Source organism: Maylandia zebra, linkage group LG1, assembly GCF_041146795.1.
Source record: "Maylandia zebra isolate NMK-2024a linkage group LG1, Mzebra_GT3a, whole genome shotgun sequence".
Taxonomy (NCBI): Eukaryota; Metazoa; Chordata; class Actinopteri; order Cichliformes; family Cichlidae; genus Maylandia; species Maylandia zebra.
Window position 1 is genome coordinate 30,620,648 of NC_135167.1, and position 23,341 is coordinate 30,643,988.

The 23,341-nt window shown below is 43.5% G+C and overlaps 1 protein-coding gene across 13 annotated transcripts in view; it reads left to right on the forward strand.

Moving 5' to 3' along the window:
• neo1a (neogenin 1a) overlaps positions 1–23,341 on the forward strand; it is a 162,251-nt gene that overhangs the window by 110,301 nt on the left and 28,609 nt on the right. For 10 of the 13 annotated variants that reach the window (XM_076884798.1, XM_076884802.1, XM_004557994.6 and 7 more), the window contains exons 6-9: positions 5,207–5,361; positions 5,573–5,693; positions 20,260–20,494; positions 22,942–23,096. In XM_076884798.1, coding sequence (XP_076740913.1) covers positions 5,207–5,361; positions 5,573–5,693; positions 20,260–20,494; positions 22,942–23,096 — 666 coding nt within the window. The remainder of the gene's footprint in view (positions 1–5,206; positions 5,362–5,572; positions 5,694–20,259; positions 20,495–22,941; positions 23,097–23,341) is intronic. The other 3 variants (XM_076884787.1, XM_076884790.1, XM_004558004.6) reach the window with 1 other exon arrangement.

Consider the following 23,341-nt stretch of genomic DNA (forward strand, 5'->3'; position numbering starts at 1 on the left):
TATTCAAACGTGAGGCCAGCTGTAAAACTTCCACCCAAATCGGGTCATGCAAAAGCACGATGATCCCAAACACAGCAGTAAATCTGCGACAGAATTGCTGAAAAAGAAAGAGTGGAGATGTTGCAATGGCCCAGAGTTCAGCATGCTGTGATGCAATCTGTGCATAAACAAATTACCTCAACCCTCAATGAGCTGAAGCAGCCTTGTAACGGTGAGCGAGCCAAAATTCCTCCACGATGATGTGAAAGTCTGATAAAGTCATACGTACAGAAACCGTTAGGGGACATAGTGAATCATGGAGTGGACTTGGTTATGAAAACTTTAATGTTCATATGACTGTATGTCACAACTGTAAATGCTCGGCAGAAAACACAGTTCCATTGAGCCCTTCTACTCCCCACCAGCAAAGGCAACGTATGCTCAAAGTATTTTTTTTTTTCAAGGAATAGCTTTCTCTAAATGATGCATTGAACGTTATAAATGTGATCAAATCTGCTGGGTGCTTTGGCACACAGTCATCCTGCTGCCCCTGCAGCCACTTGCAGTTACAACTCGTCCAAAATAAAACAGAAACTTTCCATTTAGCTATTTAAAGAATGCTAATCTAATAAAGGGAAACACCCCTAACACAAACGCGTTTTCCTTTTTTCTTTTTTTCATAGCAGCTGTTATCTTATCCTCTTTCTGACTCCGTTGTACGCCTTCCAGTTTAACCATTGTGTTAGCTTCTCATGTGTGGATACAGGAGCCACTTCTCTGACCCTTGGAGGGCGTATGGAGGAAGCATAGCCATAGCTAGGTGTGGCTTTTGTAGTCTAACTTGTTGCTTATTTGGCTCTTAAAATAGAAATGTATTAACCAGCTTAAAAAAATGCATCTATTCAAGTCGTCCCAACCAAAAATGTAGTCATATTGACCTCCCTTCATTGAGAAATGAGCTCGACACAAATATTTTCCGTAATAAATTTGTTTCCTTTTGCTCTTCTACTGAGATCATTGTCATGACAGTAATGAAATTTATATAAAACATAGCAGACCAAGGTTGATGCACCCAATTGCCAGAGATTCTCCTGTAACAGCTGACAACAATAGCCCAGTTTAAAGCAAAGCGTGCATATGCATTGCGAGTAAATCATCAAATTAGTTCTCTATTTTGTTTTCCATGCGCTCGGAGCACTTCCAATTGAAGGTTGAGTAGCAACAGCAATCTGTTTGAGCTCTACTGAGAATTGCTCTGAAATGAAGGCAGAGCAGACTCCTTCCTCTATGCACCACGTTTGCAAGCCCCGCTTTAGCATTTCATTGACGCACTCGTGCCTGCGCTTTCGCTCAGTTGTTGTTATATCAGAAAAATCCACAGATTGAAGTCCTACTCTATGACTCTTCCTCTAACAAGACATTATTATCTGCTCGCTGACTTGGAATGCAAGCACCAAGCATCCCTCTTTCAGCCTTATTGCTGAAGCTGTTTGTTTTGGCCAGGATTAAGAGTAAAGCTGTTATCTTTGGAAGAGCAGGAGGGGTAATTAGTGCAGTCCAAGCTTGACTTGCCCTCAGAGTAAACCCAGACTGCCCAACACTGTTTTTTCACTTCAGGAAGCTAACTGGACTCTGGCCAAGGTATCAGAGTGGTAAAATGTCTTGAATTTGTATCCTTTCGCTTTAAGACATAATATATTTACTGCTGTGGCTTACATTTTATGGGATATATGCTGAAAAGTGATTTATTTCACCTTTTGCGTCATCTCGGGAAGCAGCTACAGTACTTTCTTTAGTTCTTTGTGTTTGATATATGTATCAGTACAAATAGGTTTTTCTCCCTCTCTATGACTCAGTTCAGTTTACTGAAGCTTTAAGTAAAGCTATTTCCCCAGAATCCCTTCAGGAATCCTGTGGGGTTTTGTTTTAACAAGCTCACAGCAAGACACGCACATGACCTTTTTGTGGCCCTCTTTTAGTAGTTCACTGGAGTTGGTGCAAGTCTGCATTAAAGCTTCTTTTACTAAGCTACCGGCTCGAGAGATAATACCAGCCCCGAAGAGCTCGTATCGCACTTCCTCTGGCTGGTTTCCCTCCTTTTACATTTGTCTAGCTGTTTATTTCCTCTCCCATTTGTTTCCAGTGTCTGCATTCCCTTTAGTTGTTTTTTCTGTTTCTGTTGGGTTTCTCTTTCATTACAGAGTGGTATTTATGCTCCAAAACAGGGCAGCCTGTTTAGAGATATTCCAGCTGGTGGAATTTAGCATTTGTGTGTGTTTGTATATGCGTGTGTCTGTGAGCCATAGACTGCGGGAAAACGTGTTTATGAACCACTATGGATTTGGACCGATCGCATGGATCTTTTGTCAGCTCCTCTAACCAAAAAATCCAGCTTTGGTTGAGAGTGTCGTTTATGAGAAATGGGTGAGCTGCAAAATCGTTGCACAGCCACCTGTTAAACAAAGAAAACGCACCCAAAACACACACCCTTTGCTCCACACAGGCACCGCGGGGAATTTTCCATATAGACATTGTACCACTGTAAAAACAGGCTGCCAATTAAAGGTCATCAGGCCTGCTGTTGGACTGACACACATTTCCCTTACCCAGCCCTTAGCTATATTGGTGTATTTAGACATTTATAGTCTTTCCTCAGTCCAAAAGGTTCCAAATGTCAGAACACCATTTAGAGAAAATGGTGCATGTCTGCTCAGATGGAGGGGAGTTGGGGGGTAAAGATGGAGAGATAGGGAAGGAAGATTAAGAATCAGGAAACAATTGGAGACAAAGTGTAACAGAGAGCGAGGGAGAGATAAAGAGAGCTGCAGGGCACCAGCCACCATCAAAACCTGTCTCACCAGCAAATCTTTATAGGAGGCTCTGCTACACACACTGATACAGACATTCCAATATGAACCAAACACCCATATGAATGTGGGGAGTGTGCACAGGCTGAGACAGCGTTGGATGTACAGAAACATATGTTTGCATGCATAAGCAAGTGCTTAGACACACACACCCACACCCACACAAGAAAGAAAGCAAAATCGACCCACTCACACATCGCCAGCGGGGGAGGACGCAAACCCAGTTATGTACAGCATATAGCAGAAGTAATAAGGAGACAAAACAAGTATCCTGGCATGTTTAAAAATTCCTATCCAAACATTATTCAGCCTTCCACGCAAACACAGACTCACACTGACTCGGTGGTGTCTCAGCCTCGTGTGTCCCCGACACACCAAAGCAAACCAAGGATTCCACCTGACTGTGCTGCGCGCATACTAGAGGCAAATATCCAGGGGACACCACACTGTGAAGCACATTATTCACAGCTCACACGCCTCCCTGCAGGGAACACACGCAAACACACACACACACAGGTGGATACACTCTTGTGCACACGCAGACACACACAGATCGGGATGATGTGGCTGTCTTGCCAGTCAAAAACTGGCAAGACAGCCAATAGTCAATAGACAGTCAATAATAACCTCAGAGGCCCGCGGAAAACCGAGATGCTCATTAAGAAAGCAGAAGGAAGGTTTCAGTATTCTGTGGCTCTGTGTGCCTGTTTTGTGTTTGACCCGAGCTCATACTGCACCAGACTACAGCAGAGCACTTTTTTTGTGTTTGCTTTTAAAATAATTTTCAGCATCAACCTGGAAAAGAAACTCCACACCGTGCTTTATTGGTGAACTTGAGATAATACTGCACATCTTAAACTGGAGGGTTTATTCTCCAAGTGTCACGCGTGAACTTGTTGCAGTTGAAAAACCGTTTGAGGCCATGAGCATTTTAAAGGCCACGTGATGCGAGCATTGAACAGAGTTTGTTACCAAAGTAGCATTTAGCTCGATTTTTGTTTTGACCTTAGAAGTATACGCTCCTTACATAAATGAGAGGGATGCGGAAATGTGTTTGAAAAAAAAGAAAATCAATGAAACTTCAAATGTTTGGCAGATGTAATAATTCCGCATCAGTTTATGTAGTTGTAGTTGCAGCATTGTACCAGACAAGGTAAGGAGGCAGGAAAGGCGGACCTGCGCGTCTTTTGGCTCTGTGTTTTTAGATAGCCGTGGCTTTGTGTGCAGCTTCTGTCGAGTTGTGTCTCTCCCCGCCTTTGCTCCATGTGCTGTGTGTAGAGCATGGAAATAGCAAACAGATGGGCAAAGTGCATTTCAAGGTCAGGGAAATACAAAGTCGACACAGAACCCAATGTGTCCCGTAGCTCCAGCGCTCCAATAAGGCCGTTATTGTTAAAGAAATGTGTGGTTTTCTTTTTCTTTTTTCCTTTCTGGTTTTAATTACAAAGAGTCTTGAACGCCTTTCTAGCGCTAAATGCTTTCCCCAGCAGTATGAAGGCTAATCTGTTAACTTGTGTGTTACAGTAAATTAGCCCGTGTTACATCAAGCAGATGAAGATTTGACCTCACAGCCTGCTGCTGACTAAAGCCCAAAAAGAAGAACAAAAAGAAAGGACCTTATCCGCCCACTGCAACTAATATCCAATCAGCTCCTGTGAATAGTCGCAAAGTAGATGCTAATAACCAGCCATCACCGCGCCCAGGAGGCTGATGGCAAATCATGACACGCAGCCACACAATAACAATACAGTCATTTAAATTGTGGTCAACGAGGTCGATGCTTATCAGAGGACGCACGGGTGTAGCTGCAGCGTATACGCATGTGCACACATAGTCCGTCTTGCCCTCTTCTCACAACACGTACAGTCCAATTATAGAGAGGGGACGGGGCCCGGGCCCTGCGCTCCTGGTGACCTTGTTCCAGGACAGATTGATGAGGCACTGTATCGCCCCAGCAGATCAAATAACTCCTCTCTGGCCCTCATTAGCAGGACTAGGGGAGTTCGGCTTAGCCGGTGTAGTGTGCTGACAGTACTGCGCTAGTACCAAAGTAGCTGCCTTTCAACCATCCCTGAATAAATTAGAAAAAAAAACAACAACTCTTAAGTGTTGCCATCTGGTAAAATTGTGTGAACCGTGCAGAAAATAATTAGCTTGTTGCTGGATGACACTGTTTACTGTTTCTACTCTCTCTTGGCTGAGAGTTTAAGGGGAAGCATGAAATAATTTCATCTTGTTCCTTTTCCAGCAAAGGCCATTTTCAGCGACGTTTAACGTTCCTTGTTAGTTTTGACAGATTTCACAAAGAAAAGGTTCAATCATTAAATGTAAGTTTTCCTTTTTTCGTGTGGACTCCACAGTTTCCCCGCAGTTCGTGAAGCGGCCGGCCAACATTTATGCCCACGAGTCCATGGACATCATCTTTGAGTGCGACGTGTCGGGGTCACCGGCTCCCACGGTCAAATGGGTCAAGAATGGAGACGCTGTCATTCCCAGCGATTACTTCAAAATAATTGTAAGTTCATTCAGTGCTGATGTGCTGCCTTTTTTATTTTTTTCTTCCAACCTTTCCTTCACCAGAAGTCATTGCGAGAGTTTACATCATCGGAGCGTCACGAGAAAGAGTAGGAAATTGATTAGAACTGCTGCTTGCATTGATACCTGTGTATGTTTGTTATTCCAATTCCCTCTTTTTTTTTCTTTTTTTTTCCCTTCCTGCTTTGTAGGAGGACCACAACCTGCAGATTTTGGGTCTGGTCAAGTCAGACGAGGGCTTCTACCAGTGCCTGGCAGAAAACGATGCGGGCAACATCCAGTCCAGCGCCCAGCTTATCATCCTGGATCCAGGTATGCCAGACCTGCTGCTAGTGTGCAAATAAGATATTTTCCTCAAGCAGATAAAATCAATTGGTACTTGAGGAAATAAACACAAAAGCTGTGAATTGACGAGATTTTTTTTAACAACAAAACAATCAAAGGCAGCAATGACTCAATGAAAGCAATGAAATTCACCGTGTCTGATCGGTTTTGCTCTGGCAGGCTAGATTTGGAAACATCAGTGGCATTCGGACACAGTGATTCTTGTGTTTATTTCTTAGCCTTTAACAGCTAAACCTCCATATGAATCATAGCCGCTGGAGCTGGACTTGTTTTCCCTGAAACTGCTTTAGTATCCCTAATGAAGTACAGCAGTAGGTACATGCAGTTTATTAAAGTTCCAGTCTCATGTCTGGATTTTTTATTATTTTTTTAGAGAGAGCAATGAAAGAAATAATCTCTTCAAAAACACCCTTTCAGCAAAGGCTTGAAAAACGTGAGCTGTAAAGTTGGGGTTTTCTGTTGTCTGTACAGTTTTCCCTGTTTGCGAACGTCTGAATTCTCACAGCTGTGCACATCTGTGAAAGTGTGAAGAGTGACGGAAACAGAAATAATACCACTGGGAACTTGTTATACCAGAGGTGGCTCAAAGGGAACAGAAGTATATCTGACGGTTGCTTTGCACAAAGTCCATTCCACATCTAGCGTCACAGAAATGCCTCGCTGCTTGACCCGAGCCCTTTACAAGGCTGTGGATATTTTGTCTTTGGACATGTAAGGTGCTTTAGGTAAACATAAGCTCCACATGCTGTATAAAGTGAGAAGCTGCAACATAGCCAAAGACGAGCTTCAAACATGAAGTCCCGTGAGCTTTAGAGTGCAAGGCAGCAACTAAAGCAGACACTTAAGGACAGTGGCTACAGTTGCTGAAAAGTACAAAGTGCCTCCAAAAATAGAAGCTAATGCAGAGGGAAAAAACGTTAACATCCCAGTTCTTGAGGTAGTTTTGTTTCATTACCTCTGATCTTTAGAGAAAATGTAATACAGCTTAAATTTGCCGTCATTTGCACGGTCATAATAATCATAGTCTAACCCACGGGGCTAGTGAAAACCTCGCCACAGTCCTCGAAAACAACGACAACTTCAAGACCATAAACGAGGCGCATTTTCTCTGAGCGGCGTAATCTAAATAAAACGAGGTGGAAAATGAGAGACAATAAAGCGACGGGGGCAGTGAAGGCGAAAACAAACCCTAATACAGCAGAGATCAGAAGTTGTTCGCGTAGCCTTTACATTGTAATCGTTGCTTTACTGCTGACTCGTAGCGTCCCTTTCTCTCGAGGAAGATGGCGAAAATTTAATCAAGCGTGAACCCCCCCCCCCACTTACTCGAAGCAGGTGGCTAATGAATTAGCATAGCAGTGTCCAACCGGTGGCACCTCCAGCTGTGTCATCCCCGCCGACTGGAGGACATTAAGTCAGAAATAATGATGACCTGCAGCTCATTGTGTATTTGTGTTTGACACCATTGATAAGGGTCTGCCTACTTTACATGGCCTCAAGTCTTTTTATCTTTTCTTTCTTTTCTTTGACTTGAAGATAAATGGGATGAATTACAGAGGCAGCTGGCCTTGTACATGAGGTCCGCCCTGAGCACGGCTTTGAAGAAATTAATCTCTGTTTAATCCATAAATATCACAGGGAGTCTTTTCCTTTTGTTACCGTTCTGATTGCGTACATCTGTCTTGGTCACAGTAATGCTAATCCAGACACACTTACCCCAAGAAAGCTTTCCAGCTCCCTGATTATTCATCAGGTTATTATCCCGACTCTCATCTGATGTATGTAGGAAATAACAGAGTCTCCATGGTACTGTTCATTTTTATTCTGCAAATCGTTGACATTTTGCGCATGTATAGACGCATCCACAAACACTGTATCAAAGTAATTTCCCCTCTCAAAGGTGCAATCTGTGCCTGCAAATGGTTAATCAATGGCAACGTGTTTAAAATCATCTCATTCTCTACACCTATTTGTGTTTCGCGGTGACGGCTCTGATGAATGAATCTCAGTAGACTCTAGTAAAGTCGTATCTTTCTCCTCGGTGTCTCCTCTCTCTCCTCCTGAGCTGCGGCGTGTGCAGGCCTACTCTTCCACACCCATCTGTCACCTTTTTCTCGAGGCCTTCCTCTCACTGTCTTTCACAGCCACCTGCTCTCTGTGATAATCCAACACAGTGAGCTTTGTGGTAATTGTGCTGTACTCAATATAGTCCCCTTATATGGCTGCCCCTTCACAGCTGGACATCTCCTTCTGCTCCGTGCTGCCCCTTTGTGTTTACCGCAGTCAGGTATTCCCGCTCGCACCTGCCAGGCTTGAATCATCCTGAAACGCGGCCAGGAAAACACCCCGTCTGCCGGCTGCCTTGCAGTCGGCGAGATAAGCCAGGGACTTGCCACAGGGATAAAGTTGTCTTCACCCAACAGGGAAATCAATGGGGTGAACTGCATCTAAATACCCAGCGGCTGCAAGTTGGCTAATATTCATTAGTGGCCATAATCTTTGCGTCTTGACACTGCCAGCTGCAGTTAAATCTAGCTCCACTGATGGCTGCCACTCGTGGGTGTTTGGAATGGAAAAATGTCAGCTGTTAGCATATGTATAGCATTTTGGCAGTTATTTATAGTGATTCGTCCTCCACATCGATACAGCTGGCTCTAGTAGTTTACAGCGAGCGGGTTTGTGTGCATGCTGCACAAAGAGAAGCTTTTTAAACAGATTTTCACCTTGCTAGGTAAAAGCTTTGAAAGTTGCAGAGGTTTGGTCAAAAATCGGGACCTCAGCCTGCAGTCCTAAACCAATTTTGTGCACATTCCACAGTCGTGTGCAATATAGGTCAACTAGTTGCAAACAGATGTGGTTCAACTGGAGCTGAAATACCAAAAATGGAACTCGAGGGGACCTAATTGCACGGAGTAATGCAGTCTGAGTAAGTGGCTCTTAATGTCCCTTGTAAAGCTGCCACATTCAGACTTGTTGTTTTCTGGAGGCGCTGGAAGCTCTAAGTAGCTGTGCTCGTCAGAGTCATTACGCACTGTCAGCGAAAATAAAGCTACGGCGAAATTGTTTGCCTCCTCACAAACTACATCCTCACAAAATAATTAACAAGTCTGCATATGTGTACCAGTGTCTTTTGTTTTCTCCCACCCCCTCCTAATTGTAAGTTTCCTGAGGTTTATTACATTAAATCCAGATCACATGTACAATAACTAGATAAGAAATGACTGATCTAATCACAAAATGTTCTCACTAAGTGTGTGAGTCAACAAGTGCTGAGGGTTTTATCAAATTCCCGGCAGACTGGCCCGTGCTTTCCTCACAAATTATAAAAATACATCCACTAATGATTGCGTGATGACTCTATCCTGGCATTTTTGATATTTGCCGTCCACAATTATATCTTACTGTCGCATGGGGAGCGACTGGTCCGCTGCAGAGGATGTGCCCTTTGAGGAATTATCATCTCAAACCATCTATTGACAGTTTCCAGCCCTTTTCAAACACATTATTAGTTTATGAGTTGAGTGTTGATGTGCGATAACTGCAGTGGGTGGCACTTAGAGCTGGGAGGGGAAATGGCTCATGTTTTTTTGCTGTTTTTAACTTTGAAGTAGAATTCCTAGACAAAGCAGTTGTTTATGCGATTGCCATCTTTGCGCGTACCATACAAAAAGACTGTGATTGAAGTTTAAACTAGTCCAAGTTTCACAATGTAGTTGCTTTTTGTGTAGTTTTCGCCGATGCAGGGAGGACCGTATATTTTATTTTCAAGTTTTGAATTAGATTTGTGGATGAAAGAGACATTTAGGGTTTTTTGTTTGTTTGCTTTTTGCAGATTGGGATCTTTAGCTTGTCTAAGTAGATCCCCACTTGTCAAAAATTGCAACTTCATGTGTAAAATGCAGAGAGATCTACACTCAGCGCTAGCAAACAAAAGAAGTAGATGTTCTCCTCTGCTGTTTGCCCTTCAGTTCATATCTTTAGCTTGTTTTGAAGTTTGCATAAATTCGAGCTGCGCCCCCATTTGCATGCGAATACTCACATTTGATCCTTCCACATGCCCTGCCGGCTTCAATCTCGAAATACTCTTTCATGACTTTTCTCTGTCCCTCTGTCTCTTCTCTGTTCCCCTCAGCTCACATGAATAATGTTTTGACATTTTGCCTCCTAGTGACCAAATCAAGTACTTCACTGGAGAGCCTGAAAGCTTGTTTGGATGCACCAAGCTCTGAGAGCTCATCTTGTTTGAGGTGCAACTGTTACAAGTGAATTTCATACAAATGAATGGGGGAGGAGGGGGTTACACAGTCACACACTTCAGGTTACACAGTTTAAAAACATCAGTCGCTGTGCAGTCGCTGTGCAGTGCTGTGCAAGACGGCTCCATGAATTTTACATCCTTTCTCCTGTAGGCTAGCACTCCTAGCCGTGTTTCAGGTCGTGTTATGATGAAAGGAGGATGACACTCTATTCCTGATGCAAATGTGTTTATTCAAGCTTTTGTTAAATTCAGAGCTTAAACAGGCCTTGGTTCCTTTCAGCGTTTCCTTCACCTTCATCCTTTATCTGACACTGCAGCCATTAGTCTCCCCTCCCCCTGCCGTAGACCTGTGGCAGCCAACAGAAGAGTCCTGCCTCCCCTCTGATCAGGGGTAGCAGACCCCCATTGAGAGATGGCGATGCGTCATCGATGCCTGAGTGCTCGCTGTGTCCCCTGAGCTTCCTCTCCCTCCATCACTCTGTACTTATGAGTGCAGGCAACAGACTTGTTGTCATGCTACGCTGACATGTGGGGGTGTCCCCTAAGTTGCAGTGATGATGGCTACATGAAGGGCCCAATGAGATACCTGAGCAGATATAGAGTCATTCTCACTGCAGCTTCATTAGTAAATATCAGTTAGGGAGGAGGGTTCACAGTAAAGAGACATTTGTAGAGCTGTTGGTGAGTCTCATCCTTTTTTAATGAGGCAAGGATGCTTAGTCCTTAAAAAAAAAGTCAGTTTGCATCATTTGGAAGGAAGTGGAAGTTTAACGCTGCTTCTGAACAAATTGGGACTAACGTGAGCCTTTCTGTCTAACTAAACCTGCAGGCTAGCTCAGGCAGGGAGCTGGAGCTGCACTATGGCGTCATGGAGGCTCGCGCCATGCCTCACTCTCCTCATGTCAAATACCGAAAATGCAGTCTGAATTAAAGGTGCAGAATTTCCAGAATCTCCCTCTGACATGTCAGCGCTACTGCGCCAGATGTGCACAGCTCCCAGCTGTTTCAGCTCATCCGCCACCCCAGGATGCATCTGTAGACTCCACGGGAGATGTTTACCCATCTCTCCCCAATTTTATACAGCGATGAACTGAATGTGTAAGAGTGGAGAACAGAAAATGCCTCCAACACCTTCTCCCTTTGGAAAACAAAACAAACCATAAATCAAACTTTAATTGTTTTAATGTTAATAAGAACATCGTTGACATTAAACAACTGCAGCACAAAAAAAACTATCCATAAAGCAAAGTTGTTAGACTCTGCTGAGTGTATACTAAGCACAGAATAGTCCAAGAAAGCTGTTTAGGACAGACTTAGTAGCCAGAGGCAATGCTGTTTACTGTGCGAACAACACAAAGCAGAGAATGCCCCAAATTCTTCCACCTCATGTTCTAAAGAGCTCTGAGAGAAGTTGATTTTTGCAGCAGTTTGTAACACAAGCAGACTCTCGTGTTATTGAGGCTGTACCGCTTTAGCATAAGGAGTCATTGTTTCCTCACAGAGCACTGATGCACATGAGAGATGGAGAGGAACACAGCAGCCTAGATCCGTTGTTGTACAGATGTGCACACAGGAAGGGTTTTATGCACAAATCTCTTGATGCTGAAGCTGCATTGTTGTTTAATACAAATTGAGAGGTACTTGAATTTATATTGAATTAAAGGCAGAGAGAAAGATGACAAGCAATACATAAAAAAAAAAAAGGAGGTCCCTAATGTACCAATACTGCTGGCAGTGTAGTGCACTGCAGTAACAGCTCGCGCTAGTAGCAAAGGAAGAAAACTAATGTGATATAGAACGTAAACATATTATGATTACACTACAAATGTCGAGTTTGAGGAGGCACAGCAGGGGAGGGGAAAAAACCCTCCCCTTAAACACATTTGTAACACCGAAGCCACAGGCGGACGATCCTTCCACTACATCGGCACCGGAGCACCACCCTTATTCCCTGTTCAAATCAAGGAGTGAGAATAGGCTGCTAAAAGACCCTTCCCTCCAGCCAGACTCCAGCAGCACTGAATAAAAGCTCGGGCCTACTTCAGGGAATACGGTGTGCTCCATCATCTGCTAGCAGGGTCACGGCCAGGCCAGCAGGAGCGAACGTGCAACACTGTGAGCATGTGAATGTGTCAGCTTGGCGCAGAGCGATGCGCTGTGTTTTCAGTTGGCACGGCCTGCATCGTAAGTGCAGCCTGAACACCAGGCACCGGTGTGAAAGTGTGACTGCTGAGCATATCATGTAATGCCGGGATGTACATGCATGTACACAAACGGTCGGCCCCGGCCTCACCGTATGGCCACAGGCGCAAACTAAATATGTTTCACCGACTGATCCACATAGACTCCTTCATAGCAGTTTGTTAAACCTAGCCTCTGATCACTACTCCAACTTGCTTTTCCTCGACTTCCTTTTGTTCCTACAAAGCGACTTCGTTTGTTGGCGCTTTATGAAATTTGGACTGTCGGTCATTGATTCAACTGTGTGGTAATATTTGAGGCTGCTGTTTTGTCCACAAATGTGGACAAATTTGCACAAAGCAAACATCCTATTATGATGAAGAGCCTGTATTGCGATTCAGCAGAAACGGAGATAAGAAGCCTAAATAAGGAGACTGTTGTTGCCACAAAGCATAAGCTAATAAAGTGTATCTGGAGGATGAAATTGCCTAGGGAAAAGAGGGGGGAGGGGAAAGAAAACTAGTTCTTTTCCCACATGAAAACATCAGTAAACACCAAATTTACCTGTTTTCCACCAGCCGAATTTCACATGCAGCACACGTAGCTGCTGCTTAGACGCTGCATGTGCTTTAGAACTACCTTATCGTTACACACAGTGTTACTGGTCGATTAAGCAAATATGATAATATTGTTGTTTTATTAACGGTGTTGTAGTTTTATTTATAAATTCTTGCGATTATGGAAAAGCAATCTCAAAACAAATTAAGGGACAGAGAATATTAATATTATGTAAATTTCTAAATTCTGCCTCATAGCGAGGTGCATTGAAATTCAAATTTGGGGATAAAGTCTTTAAATGTGCACACAGTGTCCTAAACTGAAAAACACGCAGATAAACACACACATACACGAGCGCACAAAATCTGTTTTGGCACACACAGACGCACACCACGTTAGTGATAGTGATTAGTGAATGCGTTTCCCCACCGGAGGCTGTAGGAAGCTGATCAGAGGGATTGTTACCTAAATTGATTGTGAAGAGCTGAAATCAGCCTCCACCAAATTGCTGTTTGTGCGGGTGCTGATGGCAAAGTAAGTGTTTGTGTTGTGGTTGTGTCTCTCAGGGATGGCGTTTGGCGCGTGTGTGTGTGTGTGTATTTACAGGCTGGGGCGCTCTCAGCACAGGCTGAACTTTTCTATGGGTTGTATTTACTCAAGCGTGGTGAAAGCTTTGCCTCATTTATAAATGCTCTGACGCCTCAGTGCTAACTGCAGAATGTTATGGGTGCCTATTTTCCTCTTGTTTTGCACGAGAAAGTTAAAAAAAAGGGATTAAAATAGCTTTCGGTGTACTTGCGTCAGCTCAGGTTTTGTTTGGGGTTTTTTTGAAGGTCAGTCTTGTTATCGAAGCCAGCTTGAGGCTCGACTGCCCGCGTGAGGGCTGGTTTTCACCAACACCTGCCCTTATCTACGATATAACACCGTCCACCTCCAACACACACACTCATCCAGGATGTCGATCTGATGTTTTTGGACGTGGACAGTCCTCTGGGTGCAGTAATTGAAAGTACCGAATGAGACGAAAACATCACTTTCCCTTCACACCCTTCCTTTAGCGGCAGGCGGCTGACCTCTGTGAGCGGCGCCACCAAAGCCGGAGCTCGTATTTTTCCTGTTAGCCTCCACAGCCCCCCCAACCTCCTCACTCAGCTGAGCCTCCCAGTTTCCATAAGCTAAAAGTAGAATAGTGAGTAACGTCACAGTGGGTTATGGACACCCCACTGCTCACTAGCGTAAGTGCATAGCTGCTTCTTGCTGGGCCTGTCCGAAGGAGGCGTCTTTATTGGTGGGAGTCTGATTAGCGGGCCTGTTTGTTAGTGAATCTCCAAAGACAGGGGGGTGCAGCTGCTCTCACTTCTCCCAACATCCCATTTGACCTTTTCAGGCCTTTCTTTGGTTGTTCAGCTCTACTCGCTTTATACATGAAATGCTGCTGCTGCTGTGTATACACACACACAAACGAGCCATAACGTAGAGCTTTCCTGGAAATCAATTACTTTATTCCAGGGCTCTCTCTGTTCCCTCGGAGAGGTTGTATTGTGTTTGTGTACCTCAGAGGTAATAAAAAACAAAGGCGCGCAGTGCAGAAAGAAAGCCCGTTTCCCGTCGTGGGCATCGGTGGTAAAATGCTCTGGAGATCCGCGGCAGCATCCCTGGCTGTTTTTGATCTGCTTGAAAGGCGAGCCCAGGAGACCTCTCGTCCCCGCTCTCATCCAGCATGTGGCGCACGCGATACATGTGACGCAGATTTGAAGCGTGGAAGGTGGAGTGTTGTGCTGTATACCATAGCTGCACGTCTTCATTTGCATGCGGAGTCTGGGCGAGCAGATTTTAGCCTCATGTTCCTTCGTGTTTCTGTGAGTGTGTGCTAAAGCGAGGTGTTCAGGGGAACAAAGCAATCACACCCAGATTAACTCACCAGTGACTCAATGAACGTGTGTTGCATGCACACAGCGAGTGACTACTCATCGATATACCTGCCCCCAGTCAATTACAGCCATCATTTCCAAATAGCGGCGTTTGCTTTCTTTGACGTTGTAGGACCCTCTGGGTGTGTCTGTCTCTGTAGGGTGGAGAGTATTTAGCCTTCCACACTCTCGAGCGGGGATTGTCACTCTACTTTGTTTAAAATCTAAATTGTTAGTGCACCAGAAGGCCACAGAAGGCCTTCCGAGGTTTCAGCCGCCTGATAAAGAGACCGAACGCCTCTGTCCTATTAAAGCATTTAGTACATCACCACAGGGCATCCAGGTGTCCCATGGATCTGTCAGATGGGTCCTGTCGCATCCCACTCTGTCTCCTGCACCACAGGAGCGTTTGGGAAGAGAGCAGAGACGTAAATACATCTGCGACCCACTGCAAATGCTTCAAAACAGCACTCATGGTCTGTGTTCTCTCCACTTATCGAGGCTATTTTTTTAAGGGGGGGGGTTCATAATTTTGGGCCTCGAACTTCTCTCTGTTAGCGTCATGGCTTTCTTATTTGCCTGACTTTGATGTGTCCCCTCTGTACACATGTGCATATGTTTTTTGAGATTGGTATATGTGTCTTTTAATTGGTGAGACTTCTTTATTTCCTGGGAAAAGTGCTGGATGGGAGTGAACATGCCCTAGAAAGCGGTGGAGGAAAAGGGAGAGGAATGTGGAGGCGATGCTGTTTGAGATTTTTTTTTTAACAGAATAAGTTTGAGACTTTTTCCTTTCTGAATTATGTCAGTGAGTCAGTCTTTTTCCTGAGATTCGAGCTACGCTTTAATCTCGACTGTTTCTGATTAGAGGGAATGCGTGCAGTTACCAATACACTCCACCCTTCAGCAATCCAATACTGAATCTCTGTCACGTCCCCCTTGGCTAGTGATAAGGTGTCAGGATACAAGTGCAAGAAAGGTCCCAAGACAAAGATTATATTCCTAACTACGGGTGTCCCTGTAGTGGGCAGGCTGGCTTGTTATTATTTTCTCTCTTTTATTCTTTTCTTCGCTGATGAGTGTCTCGTATTTTTATTGTTTGTGTCATTGGTTTTCATTTATTGCTGTATTGCTTGTAAAGCAAGAAAATCTTTTTTAAAAATGGAGTTTGTTATTGTTGTCGACAGGGTAATTGAAAGGAACCGAGGGGACTCCAAAAAAAAGAATGCTTGGTCAGACTTTTCCTCGCTCTCGCTCATTTCCCTCCTCCCCTCTCACGTCTCTCTTGAAACATTTGTCTTCTCCTTCTGACTCTTTCCTTTGTCGGTGCGTTAAGGAGCTGCTCAAATGTCATGAGCTGTCAGGCTTGCTCATCTTTCCTGTCTTTTCTTTAAAGAGAGTGAAGGGAGAGCAGAATTTATTTAAAACAAAAAACAGCCACAGTTGTCACCAGGAAAGAAAAACGATTCTTCTTCTTCTTCTTTTTTTTTGTGGCTACATTTACTAGAGAACCAATAAGAGTGATCCAGTTTGCAGTTGCTCTGTTCTTACTTACAGTTCCTTTTACATTTCAGAGAATTAATGTCTCCACGGATTGTTTTTGTCTTTGTTCAGCGGAAATTTCTTCTAGTTCTTTGTAATAACCTTCGGGCCTACAGATAGGCTGTTCGGTTTTATCATAATGCGACTACTCCGTGTTTGCATAAAACATGACAAAGGCTGTCATTTTTATTTACTTTGGCTTTCATTTCTTTATTGAAAATGGCAGTGTAGTGTAGATAGGGACGGGACATGAAGGGAGAGAGAGAGAGAAGGGGGGTGGAGGGTGATGTGGAACTGATGACTGGCAGTTTTAATTGACTGTCTTCTTTGTGATGCTGTTCTGAAGACTCGACTATGCTTTTTGAGTACATTGTTCTTCTTCTTTTCTTGGCCAGATGAAAGTAGTGACTCAGTAATGGACCATTAGCACTGTGCTACATCAGTGTCTTACGCCGTCGTCATTACCGAACTACATTAGACATGGAAACCAGGCCTGAGAAAATCCATTTTGCAAGAGCCTGGTGTGGCTTGCTGAATTCCTTCTGAAAAGGCTATCTGTAGTTACAGTGCTGTGTGTGCTTCCTGCAGACATTCATTAGGTTTCCGTTCTCTCGGTAGAGGTGTGTAAGGCTGAGCCGGTGAGTTAGGCTGGCTCTCTTATCGGTGAACTCGGACCAGTTTGATGGAAATGCAGCTTTGCCCAGCGACGCTCACAGGGATTATGATGTTGGCAGCACAAGATAAAAGTTATGAGCCTTTAGTCAGAACTTTCACACCGCTCCATTTCTTTATTTCTGAAACGTGTTTTGCTTCCATTGAACGCTAAGATGACCCGTTAAGCATGTCTTTGTCCCAGTTGGGTTTTTTTGCCTGGGTTACCCAGATTATTATGCAGATCTAAAGTAACCTTCCTCGTTAAGCCTTAATGCCAGTAATTCATTACCTCTGGCACGGAGACTAATGACACTATTAATCAGCTATGAATAGAGCTCGGCAATAGCAGTGGGAGGCTGACACCTTCTTACTGTAACAATCCCAGGCACACATGTACAAGAGAGATTGTCAGAAGGACACCGAAAACTGCCCAGCATGTCAATTACCTACGGCGGACACGGTGTATGAAGATGGAAGCCGCTCGTAATGATTTTATTTCCTCGCCCTTGTCTGATCTGTGAGGTGATCTTGATTCTGTTTGTGCTTCAAACTGAGATAACCTCGAAGTCCACACTGGGCAAGAGTACTGATGGACAAATTCGCTCGCTAAAAGAATTATGGCGTTGAGCAGAGTGCAAAGGCAGTGACCTGTTTCCTGTGTCATCTTAGGAGACAATCTTAGACCTATTAAAAGCCCGTTTTCCTCATTTTCTGCAGACATCAACAACCAGCCAACAACTAGTTAAGGTTAATAAAGTTGAGTTAAAAAAAAAAAAAAAAAAGGAAAAGAAATAAAACAAGGTCCAGATATGCATTTCTTAAAGCTGAACTCATATTCTCTTGTGACTTATTCTTCTGTTTTAATCAAGAAGTTGTGGCTCAACAGGGTTCAAAGCAAAACTGACTAATGTGAAGCAAATGTTGCTATCCGACTTTGCTTTTGAAGTTCTTTCAAACAGTTATCATTTGAGGGAAAGGAGAAGGCCTTTAAAGGCATATTTCATTGCTATATAACCATATGTGTGTTGGAATAATAGTAATATTTCATATTTAATATGTGAGCTGGAGCACAGCGTGAGGTTATCAAGCAGGGCCCTTCTGGTTACTATGAAAGAGTAGCATATCTTTTGCCTTCCAAGCTTTTAATCCTTCTTTCCTGAAGATATGGCAAAATTAGTATGCACATTAAAATCTCTAAATTGTTAATTCCATTGTATTCATCTCAATAAATTAATTCTACAGACTCAAGGGACTCATAGATTATTGCCTGCAGGACTTTATTTTTATACAACCTGAATCTGGAAGCAGAATTACTAATTTCCTGTGGATGTTGTCTTTATCTCATCTTCCAGCTGAATTGTATCTTGTTCATAGAATATTCTGAGGTTAAAACTTTTTGAAATATGTCAACAATGAGTCGTTCCATTCACAGTATTTGCCGGGAGTTCCTACTTGCGCTGTGTTTCTGGGTTGTACTCTACTGCGTTCAGATTTTTGGAATTCAGGAAGCGCTTCCCTATTAAGAAACTGAGCCTTTGGTGATTCGGTGAACCTGGTTCGAGTTAGATGGCGGTAATTCTGATGCTTGTGCGTGTGCGAGACGCTTTATAAATGGGGATAATTATTCAGCATCTGGTCATTTACACTGCAGTCAGAAAGTATTAGGATGATAATGTGTTTTTCATTGTTGCTGGCACTACTCCAGCAAACAGGATTTGAAATGAAACCGTGGCGTTGAGGCTGAAGTGCTGACTTTCAGCTTTAAGCTTGTTTGAGGCTGTCATTACCTTTGCTTGGTGAAGATTGAGAGACGGCTGGGTTGTTTTTTGGGGGGTTTTCTTCACCACTTTTAGAACAAGAACCCTAATCGCAGGGAAAAGGCAGCCAGTGTTTTTCTAAATGGTGTAAAATAGTTTTGGCTGGCCACTGGAGTTCAAACAATACTGGATTTTTGTAGGGTAAGGCAAGGCCTCATCACTCAGCTGACCTAAATCCATCTTTTCAGATGAGAATGAATAAAAAAAAAAACATTCCTGAAATGTGCAAGAAGCGGCCCTCCACATATCCTACACAAGGTGTCGTGCTGATGTCTGTGACTTTAACGAGAGTTTGGATTTCATAGACAGATATCCAAATTTGGGCAACAGTACCTTTTTTTTTCTTTTTTTTTTTTTATTGAGTGTAGATGTAAACAAGCTAAAATTGAGCCTGACAATCTGTTTATTTCCCATCCAAAGTACTGGAGCATGCTACAAATTCAACAGCAGTTCTTTAGAGCATTACTCGGTATACACAGAGCCCATAAATACGGAGTTGAAGCTAAAGTTTCTTGAGTGTTTATATACAGAAAGTGTATACAAACAGTGTCATTTTTCTTTGGGGGTGGGTCAGAATCTTCTATATCATATGTTGGCTTTTATATGATCACAGAAGTCAGTGAACTCTTTGATACGTAAACAAATTCTGAAAGCCAAATTAGCGGTTAGTCCACATGCTGTGACAGATAAATATGCCAGCAGCCGCTTTCCATTCCATCGCAATTTCTCCGGTAATAACACACCGTTTGAGCACAGCACTTGCCATGCGCCTTTCCTATATTTTCAGCCTTGCCCTCCAGTCCGTTTCCCCCCGACCTGCAAACAAATGGAAATGTCATACGGACTAACATTCTTTCCGTATGGTTTTGTTTCGCCTGCTTGCCAGGCAAATGGAAAGCAGATCTCACGAGGTCCGACCGCAGATTGTTCCTCCGAAAAGGAGGAGGAAAAAAGAAAAACACACACACGCACTCGAAATGAAATCACAAACATTTCTGTGGCTTGGCTGTGGAATGCGACGACAGAAGTGCTTCAGCAGCATCGTTAGTTATGAGAAGCTAAAGTGAGAGGGGGGGTTGGGTTAGTCCGAAGCTGTTTTACTGTAAAATAAAAGTCAGACGGCCACGAGACGACTTTGTCCCTGTCACGACAAAGTGTCTCTCCTTGCAGAAATGCAGTCCAATCATTCATTTTAATGCCAATGATTGGCAGGAAAGCCACTGATGGTGAACGTTAAGTGTGTGACACTATGTTCTGCTCCCACTGCCCTTGCATTAGACAGGTGTGTGTAGATCTGCATGTGTAGTCCCTCCCTCTTTGTCAGCTTTGTGAGTGTAGTAGAAGTGTTGTATTGTGGTTCCTTGTCACACCAAGAGTCTTTTTTTTTTTTTTTGTTACGTTGTTGTTATTTTGTTTTTTCTTTTTTTTGTTTCCTCCCTTTCTTTCGTTCCACTTTCATTTCCATTTCAACTCCTCTCCTCAACCTGCTCCTTTTGGGCACCTCTGCACAATATTTCTCCCACCCGACCCCGACATGCTACGGCTGTCTCCCTCCCGGTCTCCCTTGCTCTCATCCCACCATCCCTCCCTCCCTACCCCCTCCCAACCCAAAGTCGTAGCCCTGCCCTCTTTCCCTCCCCCTTCACTGACTCCTAACACTACTGACCATGTAACACCAGGCTCCAGAGGTGTAGGCAGTCCAGCAGGGCCTACCTCCTCGGCCCCCCGAGACGTCGTGGCTTCGCTGGTGTCCACTCGCTTCATCAAGCTGACCTGGCGTCAACCAGCCGAGCCGCATGGGGACGAGTTGACCTACTCCATTTTCTACAGCCAGGAGGGCACGAGCAGGTAGAACGCACACTTTCCTGGAGGGGGTACTAATACACGCACACGACTGCTGGCATCAGCACATTGCTCAAGTACACACACTCAGACCACTGAAATATCTGATTCAAGAAGTTCAGTCACTTAAAGCAAAACCTCCTTCTTAAACAAATATAAACCCCAAAAAAACCCAAAAACAAATGTTCAAATACCATGCTCGCTTTCCCCCCCAAATAGTTCTGTGGTAAATTTCTCCCAGCTTCACAGGCGGAGGATTTACTGACTGAGAATAAAATTTAAGAAGCTGAGAGGATTTTCCACAAGTCTTCTTTTTTATGTCTTCTCTGTAACATGACGGTAAGCAAAAGCAAACCTTTAATATACAGAATCTGCAAATACGTGGAGCGTACCGATAACTCAGCGAGGTTGTAAACTAGGTCTCCCGGTCCTGCTGCCAACAGGTGAGCTGGTTAGTTTATAGACCAGTGCCAGCATTAATTTAGCAATCATGCCAGTTTCTGCTCTAGTTTCTTTCTCTCCTCTGCTCTGTTTTTGTGTGTGGAGCAGTGATACAGACGTGCATATGGAGCAGAGTAAAGGAGTTGCATGAAGATAAAGTTAGTGCAATGAATACCTCCGAATGTTAATCCATCAAGATGTTTTATTTTAAAGCTGCTCCCGTTACTGCGGATTTTATATTTTCCATTCCCACTTAAAAAAAAAATAAAAAACTAAACAAAAGAATGATGTGGCAGTGTGGAAAGGCCACTGGGACTCCTTCCACATAGAGAGCATGTGATGAAGAGGGACGTGCAGATGCAGAGGGAGAGTAGCTGTGGGTAAGTGGCATCTCAGCCACTCTAAGGTACAAAAAGGATTATTTTGATGGAAAACGCATTTAAATTGAAAGTTTTCAGAATGGAGGGTTTGGGTTTTTTTGGGAAGTTAATGGATGCCAACTAATGGATTAAAAAAATAATGAGGCTTACTAATAATGACACTTATTTTTAAGACTAGGAAGTCCTGTATTAATCAACTTCATTATCAAAGCCAATGTTACAAAGTGCCTCCAAGAAATACAGGAAAAGAAAATTTAAAGTCTCAGCCAAAAGATAATATACATATAAAATCTAATTGAGCCTTTTACACATTAAAAGAAAGACACTGATGTGACCTCCCTGTGTTGGATCAGGTGGATCGCAAGATCCTGAATGCCAAAATTACAACTAAAGAAATTACTAAATCTATTGTGTATTATAAAATGGTAAAGATGGTAAGAGTCCAGGCCCAGATGGGTTAGGGAATGAATTTTACAAACAGCTCAAGATCAAACTTGCTCCATATGTATTTAAACTGTACAACCATGCATACAATGTGGGCACCTTACCACCAACATTGAATAAAGCAGTTATTACTGTACTCCCAAAAAACGGTAGTCTTGGAGGAAGTGGGATCATATAGACCTATCTCTTTATTAAATTCGGATCAAAAAAATCCTGGCTAAAATACTAGCGAGTAGACTCGGTATGGTAATAGATAAACTGGTACATTCAGATCAAACAGGCTTTATACCAGATAGGAGCTCCTTTAACAATCTAAGACGTCTATTTAATATAATTTACTCCTCTAAGGCGCAACAGGACCTACTTATACTTAGCTTAGATGCCGAAAAGGCATTTGATCATGTTGAGTGGCCCCGTCTCTTTGCTGTCTTAGAGAAATTTCAATTAGGACAAGATTTTATTTCCTGGATAAAATTACTGTATAAGAATCCCACAGCCAGAATCCTTACAAACCAAACATTATCCACTCAGTTTAAGCTCAGCAGAGGGACACGACAGGGATGTGTTCTTAGTCCATTACTGTTCACTCTTGCTCTGGAACCCCTGGCACGGACAATTCGCACTCACGCTGATATACATGGTTATGACACAGCATATACCTCTAATACTATATTGCTCTATGCTGATGACATTTTACTATACATAACAAAACCCCAAACTTCCATCCCAGCAACTCTCTCCGTTATTGACTAATTTTGGCACCTTTGGCGGTTAAGGGATCAACTGGGGAAAAAGTAAGTATTGCCCATCAAATTTGAAAGCAGTGAGTGGCTTGCATCTCTACCATTTAAAATAACTTATGTGAAAATTACATATCTGGGCATCTCAATAACAAGAAAATATACACGAATATATAAAATATACAAGAAAAAAACACCATTCAGTTTTGGAGGACACTCCCTATCTCATTGATAGGAAGAGTGAACTCAATAAGGATTTCTTCAAAAAGTTGGATGCCATTATTATGCACATGTGTTTGGCACCAAGATATTAGGTGCTCTAAATGCCACTTCACTTTGTTTCTCGCAAACCAGCATTAAACAAAACCTTCTGGGTAATTTAAGGTCAGAATGATTAACTGTTCTGTTACCGGTCTGCGTGCGACCCACCCCCACCCCCCCCTATCAGGGAGCGAGTCGTGAATACCAGTCGTCCAGGGGAGATGCAGGTCACCATCCAGAACCTCATGCCAGACACCAAATATCGCTTCAGGGTTGTGGCCCACAATAGCAACGGCCAGGGCGAGAGCTCTGCAGCGCTCAAAGTGGCCACCCAAGCTGAAGGTAACACTCTTGCTCACTTACTCCACACACACACACACACACACACACACACGTATATATGTGCTCGGTAAACAGGACACATAAACACAAAGCCACACTCTAGCCAGTTTGTCGGAAGCGTGCTCACACTGCTCACACTGATGCAAACAGGATGCACTCAAAGGAAGCACACAAGAGGCAAATAAACATTCGCACAAACAAATATTCACTCATATGCAGTATACACTCAATTCAAACAGAGACAT